General features: G+C 41.7%; 1 protein-coding gene across 2 annotated transcripts in view; it reads left to right on the top strand.

The window, feature by feature from the left end:
* The window catches only part of foxp1b (forkhead box P1b), a 156,273-nt gene that overhangs the window by 94,757 nt on the left and 42,666 nt on the right, over positions 1-18,850 (top strand). For both annotated transcript variants that reach the window (XM_069164281.1, XM_069164203.1), the window contains exon 7: positions 6,166-6,306. In XM_069164281.1, coding sequence (XP_069020382.1) covers positions 6,166-6,306 — 141 coding nt within the window. The remainder of the gene's footprint in view (positions 1-6,165; positions 6,307-18,850) is intronic.

The raw sequence follows: 18,850 nt of genomic DNA, 5'->3' as shown, positions 1-18,850 counted from the left end.
AGTCATTTATTCCCCCCCCCCCCCCCCCCCAAAAAAAAAAAAAAAAAAACAAAAAAAAAAAACAAAAAAAACACTTGTCAGGGCTGCATTACCTGTTATGGAGAGAGAGGGGGGGGGTTACAAGAGGAGGTGTGTTGGACAAACAAGATGGGGTTTTTATTGAAGTCAGATTTTGTCTTATGTAAGTGCATGCACTACCTTATTGTTTAAACGTGGATATTTGAAATGTTTAGTGTTGTCATAAATATTAATAGATTAGTTGAAAAGTGCAGTGAAGGAAGGCAATCTAATGGTTTGAAGTGGGTATAAAACGTTGATTTATTTATGTATTCTACATGAATTAGTTTGGAAATCTAAACACAGACTGGAGAGTGTTGTTGCAAGAGCCCTGTAATGCGCAAGGTTTGAGCATCAGGGCCTGTTTTCCATGTGGAGTGGCTTTTTGGAAAAGGCATTAATTATATACTTACTGGGAAACCAGACTTTCCCTGCTTTGCATTGCAGATAAACGTCCGTATTACTGAGGAAAAGAGAAAGGGGGGAAAATGCAATTAATATAAATAGACATGATCCTCACTGCTTATCCACTTACATGTTTAAAAATCACCCCCTGCCAAAAAAAAAAAAATTAAAATCATATGCATTTCAATTAAAATGACAAGTATTCCAAGTGAATTCCATTACTATATGTTTGCATAGTCAACACGCCTCTAACTCAATAGCTATCAGTTCTATATGGTGAACATGAGGTCAGTTATACCCCCGGCTTTACCAAATTCATTACCGCCGACTACAATAGACCTTATAATTTATGAAATGATTACTTAGCTTTCTTGACTAGCCTGTGGAAGAAGCTTACTTTAGCTTAATCCGCTGGCAACTCACAGTGAAAAGCTGGTGAGAGAAGAGGCCAGTTTTCTGGCTTGGTTACTGCCGAGTAGCAGAGGACCTTGTCTTTGAAAAGGAAACAGCAGAAAGTGATAAATGTCAGGTGAGGTGAGATGCGCGATCAGTCAGAAAGTCAAGCAGATAACCTTGACATTTAGGCCGCTGGTGTTGGAGTCCCGCAGAGGCAGCAGAGCGAGACCAGAGGGCCCGGTGTCTTCTGAGCGGGACTACATTAAGAGCTAACCTATTAGTCGTGTTGTTTCTGGCTGTCTCTGAGCTGCACTCTCCTGCCTAATAAAGCCTGGCGAAACATAGCCGCTGAGTAAATACACTGAAGCACACAGACACAAGTGCAGAAACACACAAACAAATTCACAACCTGTTCCTTCTCCTTTTGTCCGAGTGACCGCAGGGATCCAGTTACACCTGCTTGCACATCTTCTAGCAATTAGGAGCAATCTGCTTAGAACCATTTCACGTTCAAGGTCTTCCCCAGCCGTGGCAAGAAGAGGCCAATGTGTGTAGAGCAACAGAGGTCTTCCTGTTGATGGGCCTGAACAAACAACACATTCCGTTTCTACTTGTCTATCATTTAGAAAATGTGATTTCAGCAATGTGCATCTGTCACACTTGCAGCAAGTGGAGTGACTGCTCTGATTCCTCCCGCCGTTTTGGCTGTTGGAACTGATTTTGATGGTTACACTGGGTCAGTAAAGTTGTATAAAAAGGGATCAGAGAGAGACCTATCTGAAATATGTCTGGCAGTGGGAATAGGTGCAGCGAGGGATTCAGCGGAGAGCAGACTTGACTGTGTGGCAATGCTCTGAGCTGGGATTTGTAAGACACCCAGAGCTGGCTTTAGCAGCAGGAAACCCCAAAGCCTGTAAATAATCCACATGTGCAGACTGCACATAAAGACATCCAGTACTTAGCAGTTCCCTTATCACAGCGTGATAGCCCAGGGACATAAGAGACGCTCCTGCTTCTATTCACTAATATGGTGTGAAACTAGATGCAGATAAAACGCCTGTTGTTTATTGAGGAAGTTGTGTTAACATGGAGAAGAGGATGTGAACTTTGAACACATTTGAAATGTGGAAAATAAAAGAGGATTGCAAATGACAAGGATACCAAATTGCAACGTCTTTGTTGCTGATAAAACCTTGTCATGTGCTGTAGGGTGTTTTCTAATCAAAAGCACCTGGAGGATTCACTCCCTCTATGGAGTGTGTGTATTTGTATGCTTGTTAACTCACAACCAATGAATGTACGTATGGTGTGTGAATGTGGGCGTCTGTCGGTGCAGTTGTGTTCTTATTCCAGTAACAAGCTTGCCTCCCAAACAACCTCAGTTCCAGATTATAATGGGCCTGCTGTAGTCTTGTATACTTTAGCAGAAAATAATGTAATATACACAAATCCTGCTTTTTATGTTCTTTTACCTCGAAGTAAACCCTCAATGATTACACATTGCACTCGTATATGCTGTATTTCCAAAATGATTACAATGATGTCAATATAATTGTGCCAAGTTGTAGCCTCACATCTTGGCTTTTGAACTGGTTCAGCTGTCCTCTAGAAACCACTGTCCTCGAAAGCTGCACAACGACCTCTTGCTGTATTAAGTTTGGAACCCGTAACTGTGGATTTTGAAATGGAGCCGTCGTATTCGTAGAATGGCCTTTGTTTTGTCACGATTGGACTTTACTGTCATCTACTGGATTTCAGGACGTATAGCATTTAGTAGCCCAGTTACCCCTACTCGTATTGTTAATGAACGTGAAAAATAAATCGCAGACATGCCACATGATTCGGATCCTCTCCAAAAGGTAACGGCTTCTCCCGTGGCCCGTTCTACACCTTTCCACCAAGTGTCATGAAAATGGGGTTTATAATTTGTCCACAATCCAGTAGTCAAACAAATAAACAAGCAAAGCACACAGAAAACAAAACCACCTTTGCAGAGGTACAAACGTAATCCACGACTATAAAGTCTAAAAGTGTGAGTCTTTCAGTTTACCATTTTTCTACAGGATGATAAACTGTAGTTCTTAGGATAACCTACTGTCCCCATTACCTCCCCTGAACATATGTTGTAACTCAAGTTAACCCTTTCAACAACAACATGCTGTTTTCCTTACTCTTCACCTGCTGTATCCTAGTTTCCGGTTCATCATATCATATCAGCTGTGTGTGTGTGTGTGTGTGTGTGTGTGTGTGTGTGTGTGTGTGTGTGTGTGTGTGTGTGTGTGTGTGAGGGGGGGGGGCTCTGAAATAGAGGAGGCGTTGGTGCTGTGTAAACATCGCACTGACAGTTCACAATAGGATTTTTTTTGCCCAGCGTTAGGCCTCTCGAAGGCATGCCACCTTCAGTGGCCCTTTTAAGATACAAACTTAGCAGCAACATTCCTGTGCGCGAGGCCGACCTCACAACGTCGGCTCTCAGCTTGCTCACATTTAAGTTCCTTTATTGTTTATACCAACAACAGTGTTTACTCATCGCAGCCAACATATTCAGGCTTGCTCTGTCAGCCAGCGCTGTGATTTGCTTATGTCAAGATGATCACTGGCTATATTTTCAAGGGCATGATCACATAATTATTGCCCTGGCTTTAATTGGAAGAATAATTTGATGAAGCTGTTGACATGAAATGTAGGCGGCTGTGTAATAATCTTCTCATTTCATGCAATGTGGTAAAGTGCTATCATTGTTTAAACTGCCGTGTGACTCCTCTGTGTTAGGCTAAGGCAATCCCTTAATGTCGTCATAATGGTCCGATAGCATGTAACATTTCTGCAGCTAATGAATGACAGATACAAAGACACGTTCAAACACACACAACTGGACACTGTGGGATCCACCCTCAGGTCTTTCCTGTTTTAAATGGCATAATTGTAATACTAAGATAGTAAGATAACGGAATTATTTGGTGTCCTCATAGCATTAATAATAAAATCTGAACGCGCTTTGTAAATATCACATTATTGTGGTGTCAGAATTTCTACTTGTAGGAACTGACCTTTTGCAGTCGGCTTTTTTCTTTTCTTTATACACTGACGACAGCGAGTAAAGACTTCCCAGAAACGTAGCTTTTCATCCATTACTGTCTGAACTTCCTATCATATCCTGTTGACTCAACTCTCTTTGTTCCAACACCCTCGGTTGTAAACCCAGACACACACCGCACACACATTTCACTGCATGTGTCATCAGTTACAGGGAAAAAGAAAACAGAAAAACTTTGTTTACTCTTCAATATACCCGCAATACCACACCTCGGGCCTCGTGAATGGTTTGCTCACAGCTTTTTTTCCTTTATGAATTGTTTAGGTATCTTTTAAATTTAGGATGCCGTAGTGTCTGACAACGTGTTTGATTGTCATTTGTAGATTATCACATCTGCAAATACAACATTTTTAGGTTTATCTTTTGTTTTGTTTTTATCACTGGAACTGAAGGATTTTTTTTTAATTATTTTTTTTTAACCAATAAAATGTTACAATCTAAAAGAAATGTAATAATCTTTAATAAATTGATGAAACAAAATGTCTTTTTAAATGCCATGGATTTTCAGTAGCCATTTTCACCATTATCAATATGAATTTTTAATCATTCAAAGGCTTTGTAATGTGATGAAAAATATCATCATCATGCTCTGAATGAATACAAGAGAAAATCTCACAATAATATCGTTCGTTAGTATTTTTTCCGATCCCCTTACAGAGTTAGTTCAGTTCACATCTTGATTCCGATATTTCAGCCAGATTGTAAGTTGCTCTGGAGTGAAAACTTTGTGCCTAAAATGTTAAATCTAAATATTGGTGTCATGCGTGGGAGTGAATCTTGCTCACATAGTTCTTAGTTTGAATTTATACACTTTCTTTATGAGTGTGCTTGCTTGAATGGGGGTTCCCCTCCACAAATTTTAAAGCAAAAGACAATTAGGCATGCAGAATGAGATATGTTGCTCTAATGTCATTTATCTTCACATGAGAGCTCAGAGAAGGACAGACACAGACCGAGAGAAGGATCATTTTTGTTCTTGAAAGTTGAGCATGGTGAAATGCCAGGAGTGTGGCCACTTTGTAGCCTGTGGTCATATTTATGCCTCATGATGTCATCTGACAGCCGTGCGTTTGGGAGGGTCAATACATACACCCACACACAGACAGTCATACAGCTGTTCCCTTCAACCCCCTAACTTTCTCTCCCCTTTTCTGTCTCAAAGTATAGTCTGACTTTACTGGCGTCTTTGTCTTTTTCGTCTGTGCACAGGGCTTTCTAATTGCTCGTTTCTTGTAGATATCTTCCTTTCACACAGTCTTTTACAGGTTTCACTCACTTTTCACACAACTTTGTGCTCCTTTTTTTTTTTTTTTTTTTTTTTTTTTCTCTTAGCTCTCACTCACAATCTTCTTGTTAAATATCCCACCATTCACTCATACTGTTTCTGTACTTCTTAAATAAATGACTGAAGAAAGAATAGATTGTTCGTCTATGAGATGAGCCTGGATGCGCCCCCCCTCCCCTCCCCCTGCTGTTTGTTTAATTGTGGGAGCAATCGTCTGAGGAACATGGAAAGAATGAGGCCAGTTATTTACCCAGATGGTTTACTGGTGGAGGTGTGAGGCTGGCCAGCTCACTGTGGGAACACAACGCTTGCTTTTCTTGGTATCGCTGACCGTTTTCAAGACCACTGTGTTTTTTTCCCCCCAGCTCTCCAGCTTTGTTTGCTCTGGATGGCATGTTTGATTATTTATCGTAAGGGAAAAGGGAGTAGCTAGAGCAATAAACATGTGACTGCACTGTATTTTGTTTTCCACTGAGAAGGCCGTGTCCTTTAACAGATATTTGAAGCAGCCATAAAGTCTTTTATTTGCTTTCTGGACACGAGTTCAGCTGAGCTAAAGGAGGATCAAAAGCACTGATTAGTGTTTTTGACAATTTGTGTTGCTGTAAGTGCAACTTATCAACAGATAAATATTTCTTCTGGATTGCTGTCGATGATTTGTTTGTCTCTTCTATGTCTGTGGATTTGTTTTGACATCTGATCATTGCTTATACCAGCCTGAGCTTTATGATTCTGAATAGGAGAGTATAAAAAGATGCTCTGTGATGTTTGTTATCTATCAGAAGGCAAGAGGAATATTGTTCAAAGGGGATACATCTGCTCTGATAATAGGCATCAAAGTGCTCTCAAGGGACTTTTGGCCTATCTGCTTCTAGCATTTCTACTGAGCACTTTTAACACTTTTTTTTTTTTTTTTCTGTTTTAGGCGCTCCAAGTGGCTCGACAGATACTCCTCCATCAACAACAGCAGCAACAGCAGCAACAATCCCAGTCACAGCAGCTGCATTCTCAACAAAACACAGGCCGCAAATCCCCCAAAGTCAACGACAAGCAGCAAAGCCTACAGGTACGGTAAAATAAGTTGCGATTCTCCGACTTACGTTTAGATATTAACTCATCATTATCAGGAGGTTTGGTTATTTGACGTTGTGGTTACTCAAATCCAAAACAAAGCAAAAAAACTCGTGCAACTCTCGCTAGAACAAAGTGTGCAAGAAAAAGTACAGCACTAAGCACAGGCTAAGTTCACAAACAGGAAATTAAAATTGGCAGTGCATTTGCAGTTATGTATGCTCGCACGTTATGTGTGAGTTAGCAGCACACACACAGTTAACCATGTGTCCTCTAAAATCTTGACAGAACATTAGGAGCAGCAGTATGTAGAAACAGGCTCTATATATAGCCCAGAGTGTCAGAAACACCATTTGTGGCGAGTTTAGATCGCACAAGCTCGTCCAGTATCCCCTGGATCATCCTTGTTTGTGATTTTTACAGTAGACAGGACTTTCCTTATTGACTGCACTTTATTTATGAAGTGTGTAGTCTGGGTATGAGCAGGAGAAAGCGTGGAAATGAGGGATAAGAAACGGAAGAAGTGATTCCTCCCACAGACACGTGAGGCTAGCCCGGCAGAGGAAGCTCCATGCTTTCCCTGCTTGCCTTTGATCACACACATCCACCAGAATTAAAAGAAGAGCAGGTCCCTGCCACCAGCAGCAGGAGGTGCTATAGAGCAGCCCACGAGTGGGGCGGGTGATCCAGTTGGTGGGCATGGAGGTGGAGCTGGGAGCGAGGAGCAGGGGGTGGGAAAGTGCAAAAGGTTGTGAGAGTTAAAGAGGTAGTGGGACAGTTATGCGGACTGCCTTTTTTGATGCTTAGAAGAAAAGGAAAAACAGCTGGAAAATAATTTTTTTTTGTTGTTGTAATCTTGTCTCGCATTTAAAATTGAACAGCGCTGCATATCTGATGCAATATTTACGTTAATTTCAGATCAGCTGCCCAGAGATGTATATCTTTGTTTGAACAAGAAGCGGTTGTTTGTGTCAGTGTGAAATTGCAAACGACTTCAGGGCATATTTGGTAATTAATACGGAGGCCCTGTTCACTGTGTGTATATATATAATATTTAATACCCTTACTATCCCATTGGGGGCCCTTTTTAATGAGCTATTGTAGCAGCTAGGTCTAATGTCAGGTTGTGGAAAAGCCTCTTTGTTGTGCAGATGTCTTCGGAATAGCTCCAGAGGATGAAATATGACTGTGATGACCTTTCAGTTGTGTGCATATTTGTCAGGATTCAAATAAGTTGAAAGGATCAAACTAAACAGTTTCCCCAGCCTGCCAGGGAATTGTGCTGCAGAGGTCAACAGAGGGGACCACAACGGCAGATTCCAGCGTACAGCCAGTTGTTGGTACATAGTGAAGTACTAGACCATCTCCTGCAGACAAAGACAAAATTAAAATTCTAATTTATTAATGTATACAGAGAGCTTGGCCAAGCTGTCACTCAGCTATTGAAAAGAGAGTCGGGCCCTTTCCCACCTCCCACTCCCCCCCGCGCTTCCCCTCCCCTTCGCTGCTCAGTTCTTGTGAAGAGAGCTCAGGCTCGCTGTAGTATCTAACTAACGCTGTAAATTGTCTGCTCTCTAATGTTGTATGTTACATTTTGCTGGGTTGAAACTGCCATTATGAAAAAGCCACAGGTTCAGACAAGTGTTTGTTTATCTCTGAATTACATATTCTGCTAATTAAACACACCCCCAACTACATACACACAAGCCAAGTGTTCATACATAAACATCAGTGTGCAGCTCTGTGTAAGCATGTATTACATTTGTTTAGTTTTTTTCTCCACTCCTGGTTTCTGCTGGTTGTTTTCTGTCTCACAAACATATTTAGTGAAACAGCAGAGTCTCAGTCTCATCTCACATGTTCTTTTAAGAAGGAACCCCATGCTTAGAGAAGCCCCCTTCACACAGAACATTCCCTATCTCCATCACACAGCCTGGATAATGATTCTCTGTTGAGCTGGACTGGGTCATCAAAAGACATGATCCAACGATTATGAGACTGTGTAGTAAGCTGACACCTCATAAAAGCACCTGATGTGCAGACGAGGCTCCATTCATCTCAGCGGTCTTCCTATTAGGCACGAGGAGATGTGCAGAGAGACTTTTACTCATTTGGAGATGTGACTCACTTTCCAATTCATTCAAGTCAAAAATAATGAACCACACTATATGTGAAACATCTGAAAAAACTGACCTGCATAGAGTACTAAAGGGAAAAAATATGAGTCAAACAAGCCTCCAAATCCTTGATCAGCATTAAATGGCTGTTTGGTTTTATATCTCCAACAGGGGTGCTCCCCCCCCAGCCCCCCTTCACCCCTGTACCGCCCTCCCCTGCCTTTGGATGAAGATGCCTGTGCTGTGTACTCAGCAGCCTAGAGGCCTTTTAATCATACTAGATATACAAACAGCTGCTATGCAGGCTGGAAAGCAGCTAAACATACTTGACTGGTCAAAAAGCCAGTAAATTACATTGACAGAATGACACGTGTAATTAAACGAATCCATGCCGCTTTTACCTTTTGCGCTCCACACCTACAGTGGCACGACGACGAGAGCCGGCAACTCCCACCCCGCTAATTACCATTATCAGTGAAATGGTAGGGTTTGACTCATTAGTTCCATGTGCATTTAATTAGAGGCAGGCTGAAATTGGATTTAACTTATTACTTTTTCATGGATCACTTTCTTGTCATCACTTCAAATTGGATTGCAGCCCCAGGTAACTAATTATGCCAGCCGCAGGATCAGGAGTGGAGAAATAGGTAATTAGGAACAACACTGTCGGACCCTCGCTGATAGTCCACCAGCACCGAGGTGGGGGGAGGGGAAATTGATGCTCGTTTGTAGCGTTGCACACGAGACCGGCTGGTTAACTACACTTCATTGCAAAGGATCCTAGGTGTGCATCCACCTCCGACAGGGGATTATGTGGCACTCAGCTGGGCAGTGGATGTTGAGTCAACATGGTGTCTTTGCTGTGAGTGTAATATCCAGATTACGCTTGCTTCCCATTCAGGACTGTGTTTTGAGATTGGTCTTCACTATTCATGTCACTGGTACAGTGTGAGGTATGGCCAGCGGCCAGCTGAAGTTCCCTGTGTGGACACTGCTTGAATGACACTGACAGATTTCTGCCTGTAGATCATCTGCACTGATCTTAATGAGAAGACATGAATGGCCAGATTAAGGATAGGCAGGTGGATAATGTAAGAAAGTAAAGATGCTGCTAACAAGTGCAGCTTTTGCAGAGATTGCTTATAGAGAGGGATAAAGGAGAACGATACCTTCACTTTCCAGCCTGCTGAAAGCTTTAATGTCCATTTTAAAGTGAAGAGCTTCTTTGTCAGGATTTTGACTTGTAAAAGAATTTGTCTCCTTTGGCTTTCATTGTTTTTGTATTCATTGTAATTATGTGTTGGCCCTCTATTTTAAGTGAATTCATAATTCTGTGATAAATGATGCACTGAATATTTTCATAATGTCAAAGGTGCATCACTGGTTGTTCTTTAGACACAGAGAAACTGCTGATAATGTTTCAAAACCAAGCCAGCAGACAATTTTCTTATCTACACTATTACCAGTTGAAGCCACAATCCACACTTCTTTCTTCTCCTTTCCTTTTTTCTCTTCTCTTCTTTCCTTCCCTTTCGCTCTCTCTCTCTCTCTGTTTTCACACCATAGTGTATAGCCTCACGGAGGGCATCACCAGGTCAAAAGATAATGTCTTTTCAGTTTACAGGATGAAAGCCTTTTAAGTTGGAGAGCGCCCCTCCAACGCCCCTCCTCCCTGCGTTTGCTCTTCACATCCTTCATTTGTGGTCTGTTGGGGGGAAGCGTGATGTGACACAATCCAGGGGCCAAGCCTCTGTCTGACAGGACAGGGAGAAGCCGGCGGCTCTCTTTCCCTCCCTCTCCTACTGTTTTTGCAGTCGGCCCATGGCATTGTCCTGACACATGTATACCACAGAGCTCCAATCTGTAAGTCATTAGAGCACTAGGCCAAAGCCTGTCAGCTGGAGCTCAGCCAGTACTGCAGGGTGATCTGAGGCAGCATTTTGAGGTGCTTCCGCAGCCCAGTCGGCCACTGGCCCAAACTGGCACAGCAGTGGAGCCCACTGGCGAGGTGACAGTAGGCGCAGGTCTGGATTAATGATCCAGTTTAGTTATTATGAGCTAAAGATTCTCTTAACACAAGGGAGACCTGGCCAACACAAAAGGTGTGAATTTAGTCCAGATTCAGTTAAAGTACCTTTGAAGCATTTTAGACCAGAAAAAAATAACTAAAAAAGAAGCACAGAACATAGAGTCATTCATAATGTAGCTTTTACAGAGTTTTGGCTGAAGTGTATCAATGCTTAAAGGAGTCATTTGACGTTTTGGGAAAACATGATCATTCATTTTCGTTTCAAGTCAGATGACAGCATAGATACATAACACGCTCATGTCTGTACAATAACTTTGCAGCCACTGCCAGCAGCCAATTAGCTTAGCGGGTAGTGTATGGACATTTGAGTGGTATAGACCATCTAATTTAACTATTGGCAAGAAAACAACTCAGGCTTTTTTTTCCCCAAAATGATTAACTGTTTCTTCAGGGGCTGTTTTTTCCTCTGTGTAGGCTCCTGATCAAAATTGAAATTGTTGACTTATATTTTTTTCAGTCTTTGCTTCTTTACCTCCAGGATGTGCTGCTGCCATTAACATTTTAGGGAACTATCCTTCAGAGTAGCTCCCGTGTCAGCCTACAAAGTGTCTTCAACAGTAAAAATCCCATAATTTGTCGGTTGTGTGCGTGAGCCTCAGAAGCAGTTAATCTCTTTGTGTTTGTAAAAAGTCTCAAGGTGATGCTGTAATGGAATCTCATTTTGATCTGTGCGTTGCTTTAAGGTGATACAATCTGTCTGGAATGATCAGCACAACACCGAGGCCAGCCTTCGCGTGGAACCCGGGGAACGGGCCGTCTCTTTTGCTGCTTGTTTTCCTTGTCATATTGTAAAAATGTATTATGTGTACTGTATAGATTAGAACCAGGTTTGGGATAATCCTGTCAGAATGAAGTCATCTGTCCCATTTCCACATAGCCGAGCAGAGTCTTCAGGGGAGGAGGGGAGGGGGCAGCTGTGTTGGGAGCTCTCTCCCAGCCAAGACGATGACTGTCGAATTGACTCCAGTCGCAGTGCTGGGAGCCAGTCTACCATTTTCAGGACCCCTATTCATTGGAGGCCTGATGTTTCCCTTCAAGCAGTCAACCCTCCACCCCACTCAGTCATCCACACGCACATAGAAACACGTACACTTCCCTCTAAACATTTGTTGTATCTTTGTGTCATCCTCTAGCGCTATAACTTGATGTCAGGCGTGTGTTGTTTGGAATGATTCACATGCCCTTTCGCGGAGGGCTGGGAGGATGGATGGATGCACAGTCAACCATAGCATTAATAAACACTAACAGCTATGCAAGGTGCAGTCAAGTCAGCATCAATTCTCAGTGCGGTTTCTTTTTGGTTCTCATTGCACCCTTTTGACTGCTTGGCAGTTTTCTGATTCCATTTTCACTTTCTCTGCGAAAGAGAGAAAGGGAAAAAAATAATTCTTGGTCAGACAGCATGAGAGAGAACCAGAGACAGAAGGGCTCGATGAGGATATCATTTTGAGTATTTTATAATTGTGTTGGATGTTGTACAGTAAAGCATAATAGTGCACAACTTAGTCATCCATGTAGCTACACCCAGTCTACAGAAAACATAAGTGCATGGTGATGTAGTTCATGATTTCTTCACTTTTGGATTGGGGTTGCAGTAGTTGAAAAAAAAAAAAAAATTCACATGAAAAGTTGGCAAAATCACCAAGACGAATGCCCATCTGCATTAGGGATCGAACATGATTGTTAAATATTCCAGTAGTCATTCAAATATAAAAACAAAAACGATGAGTACATGCAGCTATCGTTCTTCATCGTTTCCCGTTTTTACCAGCATTACTCCCATCAGAAGGTGGCGGTAATGCACCTAAAATCTGTCTGCTGGATGCTATTTTAGATCAAATAGTATTTTTTACTTATTGGTTATTGTTGGGAACGGGACAGGCTAACCAAAGCAAGTTTAATAACACCAGAGAATAAGTAAGATAAGCAGTTAATCATAGTGGTTAGCACTGCTGTAGTGTCGTTGTGCTTTCTACATTGAGAGTTTTCCTTAAAAAGTGATGACAAGAGCGACCCACAGACAAACACGTTTCTACTCTGCCCAGAACGAACTAATTATAAAAGAAAATCTAATCTAAGCTGATTATTTACAGTAGAGTATAAAAAGATAACAAGTGTCCGATACAAATTTATCTGTTGCTTTAGATTTAGTTGTCAATTTATTTTTATCTCCACAGCCACCACAGAATTGTTGTTAATGCTTGTTAAAAGACTCATACTGAGTTTCTTTGTATCAATATAGTTTTTGATCTAAATCAAAGATGAGCCAAACAAGACACGGACAAAATTCCCCCACCTCCCTAAATCTAAGTTGCTCAAACCCAAAAGTGTTCTTGTTTTGACTAAGTGAAAAACCACACTAGACGGTACGCTCTGAAACACAAGCGCCTGTTCATTGGTTGCCATATCACCTCAGGAAATACAGAGTTCACATGTGCTGACTAAACAATGTGTTACTCAATGCTGAAATTCAAAGTAAATAACCAAACCCATATATTAAAGACCGGGAGGAAGACTGTGAGTCAGGCGTGACTTACCGTAACTCTAATCTGCTACGGGTGATAACTTCACTCATTCTGAATATAACTATATTCCAAGTATCAGAAGGAGGAGTACTACGTTGCGGATGTTAATAGGTGGGTTCACTGTCATATAATAAGCAGATCTTGTTAAAACAAAACACCAAGAATATATAAAACTCAACCATATACAAATTATAAAACAATAAAACTCCAGATATATGAAATAAATGAAATAGTACATACTATATAATAAATAAAAAAGACCAGATCCCATTTGGAACACTCCACCTTTTCAAAATATTTTCTGTGCTATTGTTTTACTGCAGCAGAAATGGCATAGCACTCTCCTGTGCTGTGTCAGTGCAAGTGAGTGGGTCACCAAATAACAGTTTTTGCGACAAATCAAGTGTCGGCTCTTCCTGAGCGTCGCCAAGTGTGAGGGTTTGCTGCAGCTTGGAAAACACAGTTGATCAGTTGTTTGATTTATAGTGAAATGCTCTGTGTCTCTTTTGACTTTGATAGGGGGCACTGTTGAAATAATATTACAAAAAGAAATCACAGAAAGATCACATGCTATTGCAGTGTTGGGGCTCTCACAAGCATTGTTACCTTGGCGATATTATATAGAGCAGCTGTTATTTATATAGGTCCCACACCTGCCCTGCTGACTCCCTCCGCCAGTAAACAATGATTTACTTCACACACCCACAAGGAAACAGACTGTGTTTGTTTTCTCATGACAATGGTCCAGGTCACCAGTGCCTTTCAAGAAAAGGAATGAGGAGAGTTTTGTATTTTCCTCTGCTTCCTCTCCATTTCTTTTGCTCCCTTTCTGTAGTAGCAGTAAGACACTGGCATGCCGGTTCAGCTTATTCACTGGCGGTGTCAGTGTTTTGGGAAGGCTTTGTAATTGGAGCCGAGTCGTTATCTTTAGCCAGAGCAGAGCAGAGCAGAGCCCAGGCCAGAGCCCAGGCCAGACCAGACATTAACTCATACTTTCACTCTTAACTCAAGCAGGAAATGGGAGTATTTTATAATGTCATCCACTCTGTCATGAACACAATCGCTCAGTACTCTGTGTAAACTATCGCAGGGGACGCCGGTTCAAGGCTCAAGGATATTGATGTTTCTCTGTCCACGGGAACAAACAAAAAAAAGTAAAAAACCATATAGCGCGTGTATCACATCGAAACGTATGTGTAATTATTTTACATGGCGCAGGCACAGAGGCAATGGATTAGAAAGACAGTGTGTGAGAGGAGAAGCTTGAACTGTGTGTCTGCTAAATTTATCATGAGGCCTTTGGGAGCGTTGAAATGAGAACAGTGGCCTATTACTGCTAAGAAGGTGTTTTATTGAGAATACGCCGACATGCCACCCCAGGGACAGTGCCGGGGGAGCCGAGTGTGGCCATAGCCTAAACCACTTTGTGTGTGTGTGTGTTGCGTGCATGTAGTTGTAAGCACACGCCTGCATGTCACTGTCTTTTTGTGCGAGCCGTCTTCGGGGCGTCAGATAGAAAATAAAAGCCCCCTTTCTTCCACTTAATTATTCACTATGATATGTATTGGAATTGTCACTTTTGACACTTGAGGTGTCCCAGTCAATAATTTATATAGGTCAGGCCAGCTTAGCAGTGCTCATTGTTAGTTATTAGCAGATGAGAGCAGTGGCTTGTTATGCAGGCGCTCTGTTTATTTTACCAGTGTGTTTGCGGACTGGAATGCATCCCATGAACATTCCTTCATCCTTGGCCAAGGGTTTATAGCTGTTGATATGAGTTGTGTTATAGAGCTCTGTTATTTAGGCCTGTGTTTATTGTCATGATAATTAACAAAGTGAGGTGTTAATCTTGCATAATGCCTTTTCTCTAATTCTACTTTAAGTGGTTTGCACAACTTAGTGATTTTATCGTTATTACTAAAAGTAGGACTGCTTAACAACCCATTCTGATTTCTTACGCTTAGATGTGCTATAGAATAAAATATAGTTAAACATAATTATCATTAATGGTTTGAATTGTTCAGTTTTAGAATGAAAATGTATACGTTGTCAGGAGCTGGGTTTTCATCCTTCCTACTGTCTCTCCTGGTGAGTTCAGTCAGATCTCCAGTAGGTGGCAGGGTCCTGTTTTCCTCTCCTGTCTTTCCCCTCACTGAGTGCACATGGGTGTTAAACAGTGTGATGATATCATGACAGCTAATTGCTCTCATTGGGATGGAGTTGGATGGATTGCCTGGTAGCTGGTGTAATGTTAGCTGTTAATGTAAGTGGTTTTAGCTTGTCTAAGGCCAAATTGTAGGATAAGTGTTTAAAAACTGGGGGTAAAAAAAACCTTGCTGCTGTGGTTGATTTTATGACTGAACACATTCAAACTTGTCTCTTTTTCTCTTTTTTTTTTTTTTTTTTTTTTTTTTTTTTTTAATATTGCAACTAGTTGCATGCTTTAGTAAAAGTACAAACTGTATACACATTACAAGGCAAAACAAACTGTTCCCATAAATACATTATTTTACTGAATGAAATCCATGTAGTATTGTCTCTCGGGAAATTAAAAAGAAAGACAAAATTTGAAATAACTACAAAGCATCTAAATTGTTTGCGCATTTGTTGTTTTCAGCATGTAAAATAAGTTGTGTCTTTGTTCCGGCACTGTAAACAATTCCATTTAGCAGAACAATAAAGGGGCTGATAGCGGGGCCAGTTTTCTTTCTTTCCGCTGCATAGCTGTGTTTACTTATCTGTTGTTTAATTAAAGGGCCTCTTTTCTTTAAGCTCCCATTGTTTCAATAGCAGGGCCTGAGTCCCGGCAGGGGTCAAAGGGTTAACAGCCGTCAACTGTGCCTTTTTTTTTTTTTTTTTTTTTTTTTTTTCCTCTCTCTCTTTTTTTTTTTTTATTTTTTTATTTTTTTTTTAAAGGGGCCCCCACACAAAGGCACGGTTTCACCTGCAGTCCAGCCCGCGGCTCCCTATTGTGTGGCCCCATTTGAATTGATTATGTTTAGAGGGCTGGTTGTGATTGGTGGAGAAGGGCGTGGTTGATTGGATAGTTTTGTATCTTGTCAGCCAGGGAGCAACCTTGCGCGTGCAATCTGTCTGTATCCTGAGGAAGGTTGGAGACTCCACAGCACAGCAGCGCTTGTTCTCAGCCTCCCTGCCTCCCTGCCAGCCTGTGCGCCTCTACCTCTCTCTCTCTCTCTCTCTCTCTCTCTCTCTCTCTCTCTCTCCCTCTCCCTCACTCCCTCACACTCGCTCTCTCTCCTTCCCTGGCCGCTCTGCTCTCCGCTCTGCTTCACTCCACACCGCGTGGCCCGGCACTCTGTTTACCCTGCCAGCTAAATGGAGTTTGTCAGGTTTGTCAATATGATTGATTTCTGTGATTTTTGCCAGCTTTCTTGTGTAAAAAAAAAAAAAAAAAACAACTTGACATTTTAATTTGACCGGGGAAAAAGAGAAAAGGAGGTTTATTGTCTGTCTTGTCGTTGATGTTCCATAAATGTAGTAGGGTAATTTTGTCTTGCAGTTTCTGAGAAGTAGAGCTGTCCCGGGTTTACTTTGTTGTTGAGACTCTTGACAGTTTACAGGCTTGTTGTGATAAGAGAAGGACATTAAGGCAGATGTCATGTGCATTACATTTTTTTCTGTATTTGAATGTATTGCATTTAAAAACAAGACTGAGATGATGAGGTGCTCCTGTTTATCTGTGATGGTTGTCAGAAATTGAGCTTTTTACTTCAAGTTCACGCAACAGTTTCTTTTACTTCACCTGTACAGTATTGAGTTCCTGACTGCCATTTTACAGTGTTTGGTTAGTTTTGTTTACTTTGCTGATAGTGAGCTAACCAGTCAAGCAGGATCCAGTGCTGTACTGTTTGAATTATGGAAAGTTCTAAGACAAACAGGAGACAGGTTTGCCTTCTCTTTTACCTAGTTGTTTTCTCTCAGAAAATAGTTATGCTGTCTTGGTAAAAATATTCCCTCTGTAATGCATTTAAATACTTTTAATTTTTTTTTGCTGGTTGTGTGTTTTGTAGTAATTTGTTCTTCTGAGTTAATGAGTGCTGGTCAGGCTTTGCTTGCTCTCAGGCTATGGCCTGGACTAATCCTTACTCTCCACATGGTGTCACAGTGAATTAAGACAGAGGCTGGCATAGCTCTATATTTGACACCGTCACCACAAACCACGTTGGAGACATGCTGTCACTCCAAATGTCATCGCTTGGATCCTTCTGAAAAGTTTGTGTGTGTGTGTGTGTGTGTGTGTGTGTGTGTGTGTGTGTGTGTGTGTGTGTGTGTGTGTGTGCGCGTGTGCGTGTGTGTGTGTGTGTGTGTCTTTATGTACAACAAAGGGATTGAAAAGTACATTTAGGAGGAAAAGTTGTGGTCATTTCGTTCCATTTTTCTGATGTCAAGTTTGAGTCCTGTTTGACAGCGTTGAAGTTTCATAAAGACAGCTATTGACTTTCTGTTTCTTAATGACCAAGAGTATTTTTTTTTACTGCAATAATTTAAGTAATACACTCCTGCCACCATAGAAAAAAACTCACACCTTTCTTCTTTTTCTTCTGTTTGTTTGCGTTCACCGTTTAGCTGAAACTTTTTCAGGAGCAATGTTTCAGCTCCTTGCATCAGTGCTAAGAAAGTGGGTGCCTGAAGGATAGGAGAGATGGTGGTGAGCAGTGCAGGAGTCAGATGGTTGAGGAGGAGGAGAGCAAAGCCTGAACAGGGCAGCGTTCACCGTAATGCCGTGCAGCTGTGCAGCCGGGACTCGCAGTTTGGGAGAGCTGGAGTGCGAGCTGATTGGGTTGACAGTTTGTAATCAAAGTTGATTTATTGTTCATTAGTAGTGCATTAGCCCTTTCAGGCAGGGGCGTTATTTGTGCAGTGGCCTGTCAAGGCGAGGGGCTGCCAGCACCTGTCATTTCTAAACCATGACATAGGCAACCAGATATTAGCTGTGTACCCGGAGAGGGGGGCACAGGGGGCAGCCTGCAGAGCCCCACGGCTCGCTGGGATATCCTTTACAGGGACGGTCTCTGCTTTGTGCTGGAGCAGGCAGGCAAGACAGAGAGGAGAGATGGGGGAATAGTTTAACAGTGATATAGTGAGCCACCAGCTGCTCGCTGCTGTTATTCCCTGGCTTTCCTGACTAAAACATGTTTTTACTTGAAAAAGGGTTACATTCAGCGTTTTTTTTTAAGGGTCATTACTGCTCGGAGTATGTGCGTCTCTGTTTCAAATAGGAAGATTAACTCCACACTTGAGATGCCATGTGTTTCCAAAGGTTGAGATGGTATGATAATGATGAGATTACATGGTGTGGAGTATTTTATGGCAGAAGGTCTTTTTCACTCCTCATCTCAGTCACAACCTACATATTTTGAAAACGTTAAGGGACGTGAAGGTGTTGACATGTTGCACCTAGAAAATTCAACTGGATTTTTAGGGACAATGCGGGCAGAAAGACTTTTGACATATCCTGATTTTTAGTTAATGTTACAAACCCTCTGACACTGAATATTTTTTTTATATATGATTTAATTAATTCGGTGTACACTTTATATGAATCATATAACACAACTACAAAGTGTCAAGAAGCAACATCATTTGTGTCCCTCTTGTCTGCCGTCATGGAAACAAGGATTAACTTTGCGTTGCTGGTGTGCAGAGAATAGAAACAATCTGTTCGAGGATGTGTCAGCCATTGTCTTTTGACTACAGTTTCATTTGAAAGGGATTTTAGAGGCTGTGATCTTAATTAAATCTCAACCGACTCAAATAATGCATCTGAAAACGTGCAGCGTTGCGTAA

Source organism: Embiotoca jacksoni, unplaced genomic scaffold (genome assembly GCF_022577435.1).
Source record: "Embiotoca jacksoni isolate LCO1_2020_lvr unplaced genomic scaffold, fEmbJac1.0.p SCAF_1, whole genome shotgun sequence".
In the NCBI taxonomy this organism is placed as follows: Eukaryota; Metazoa; Chordata; class Actinopteri; family Embiotocidae; genus Embiotoca; species Embiotoca jacksoni.
Note: the sequence above shows the minus strand (reverse complement) of the source record. Positions and strands in the feature narration are given on the sequence as shown.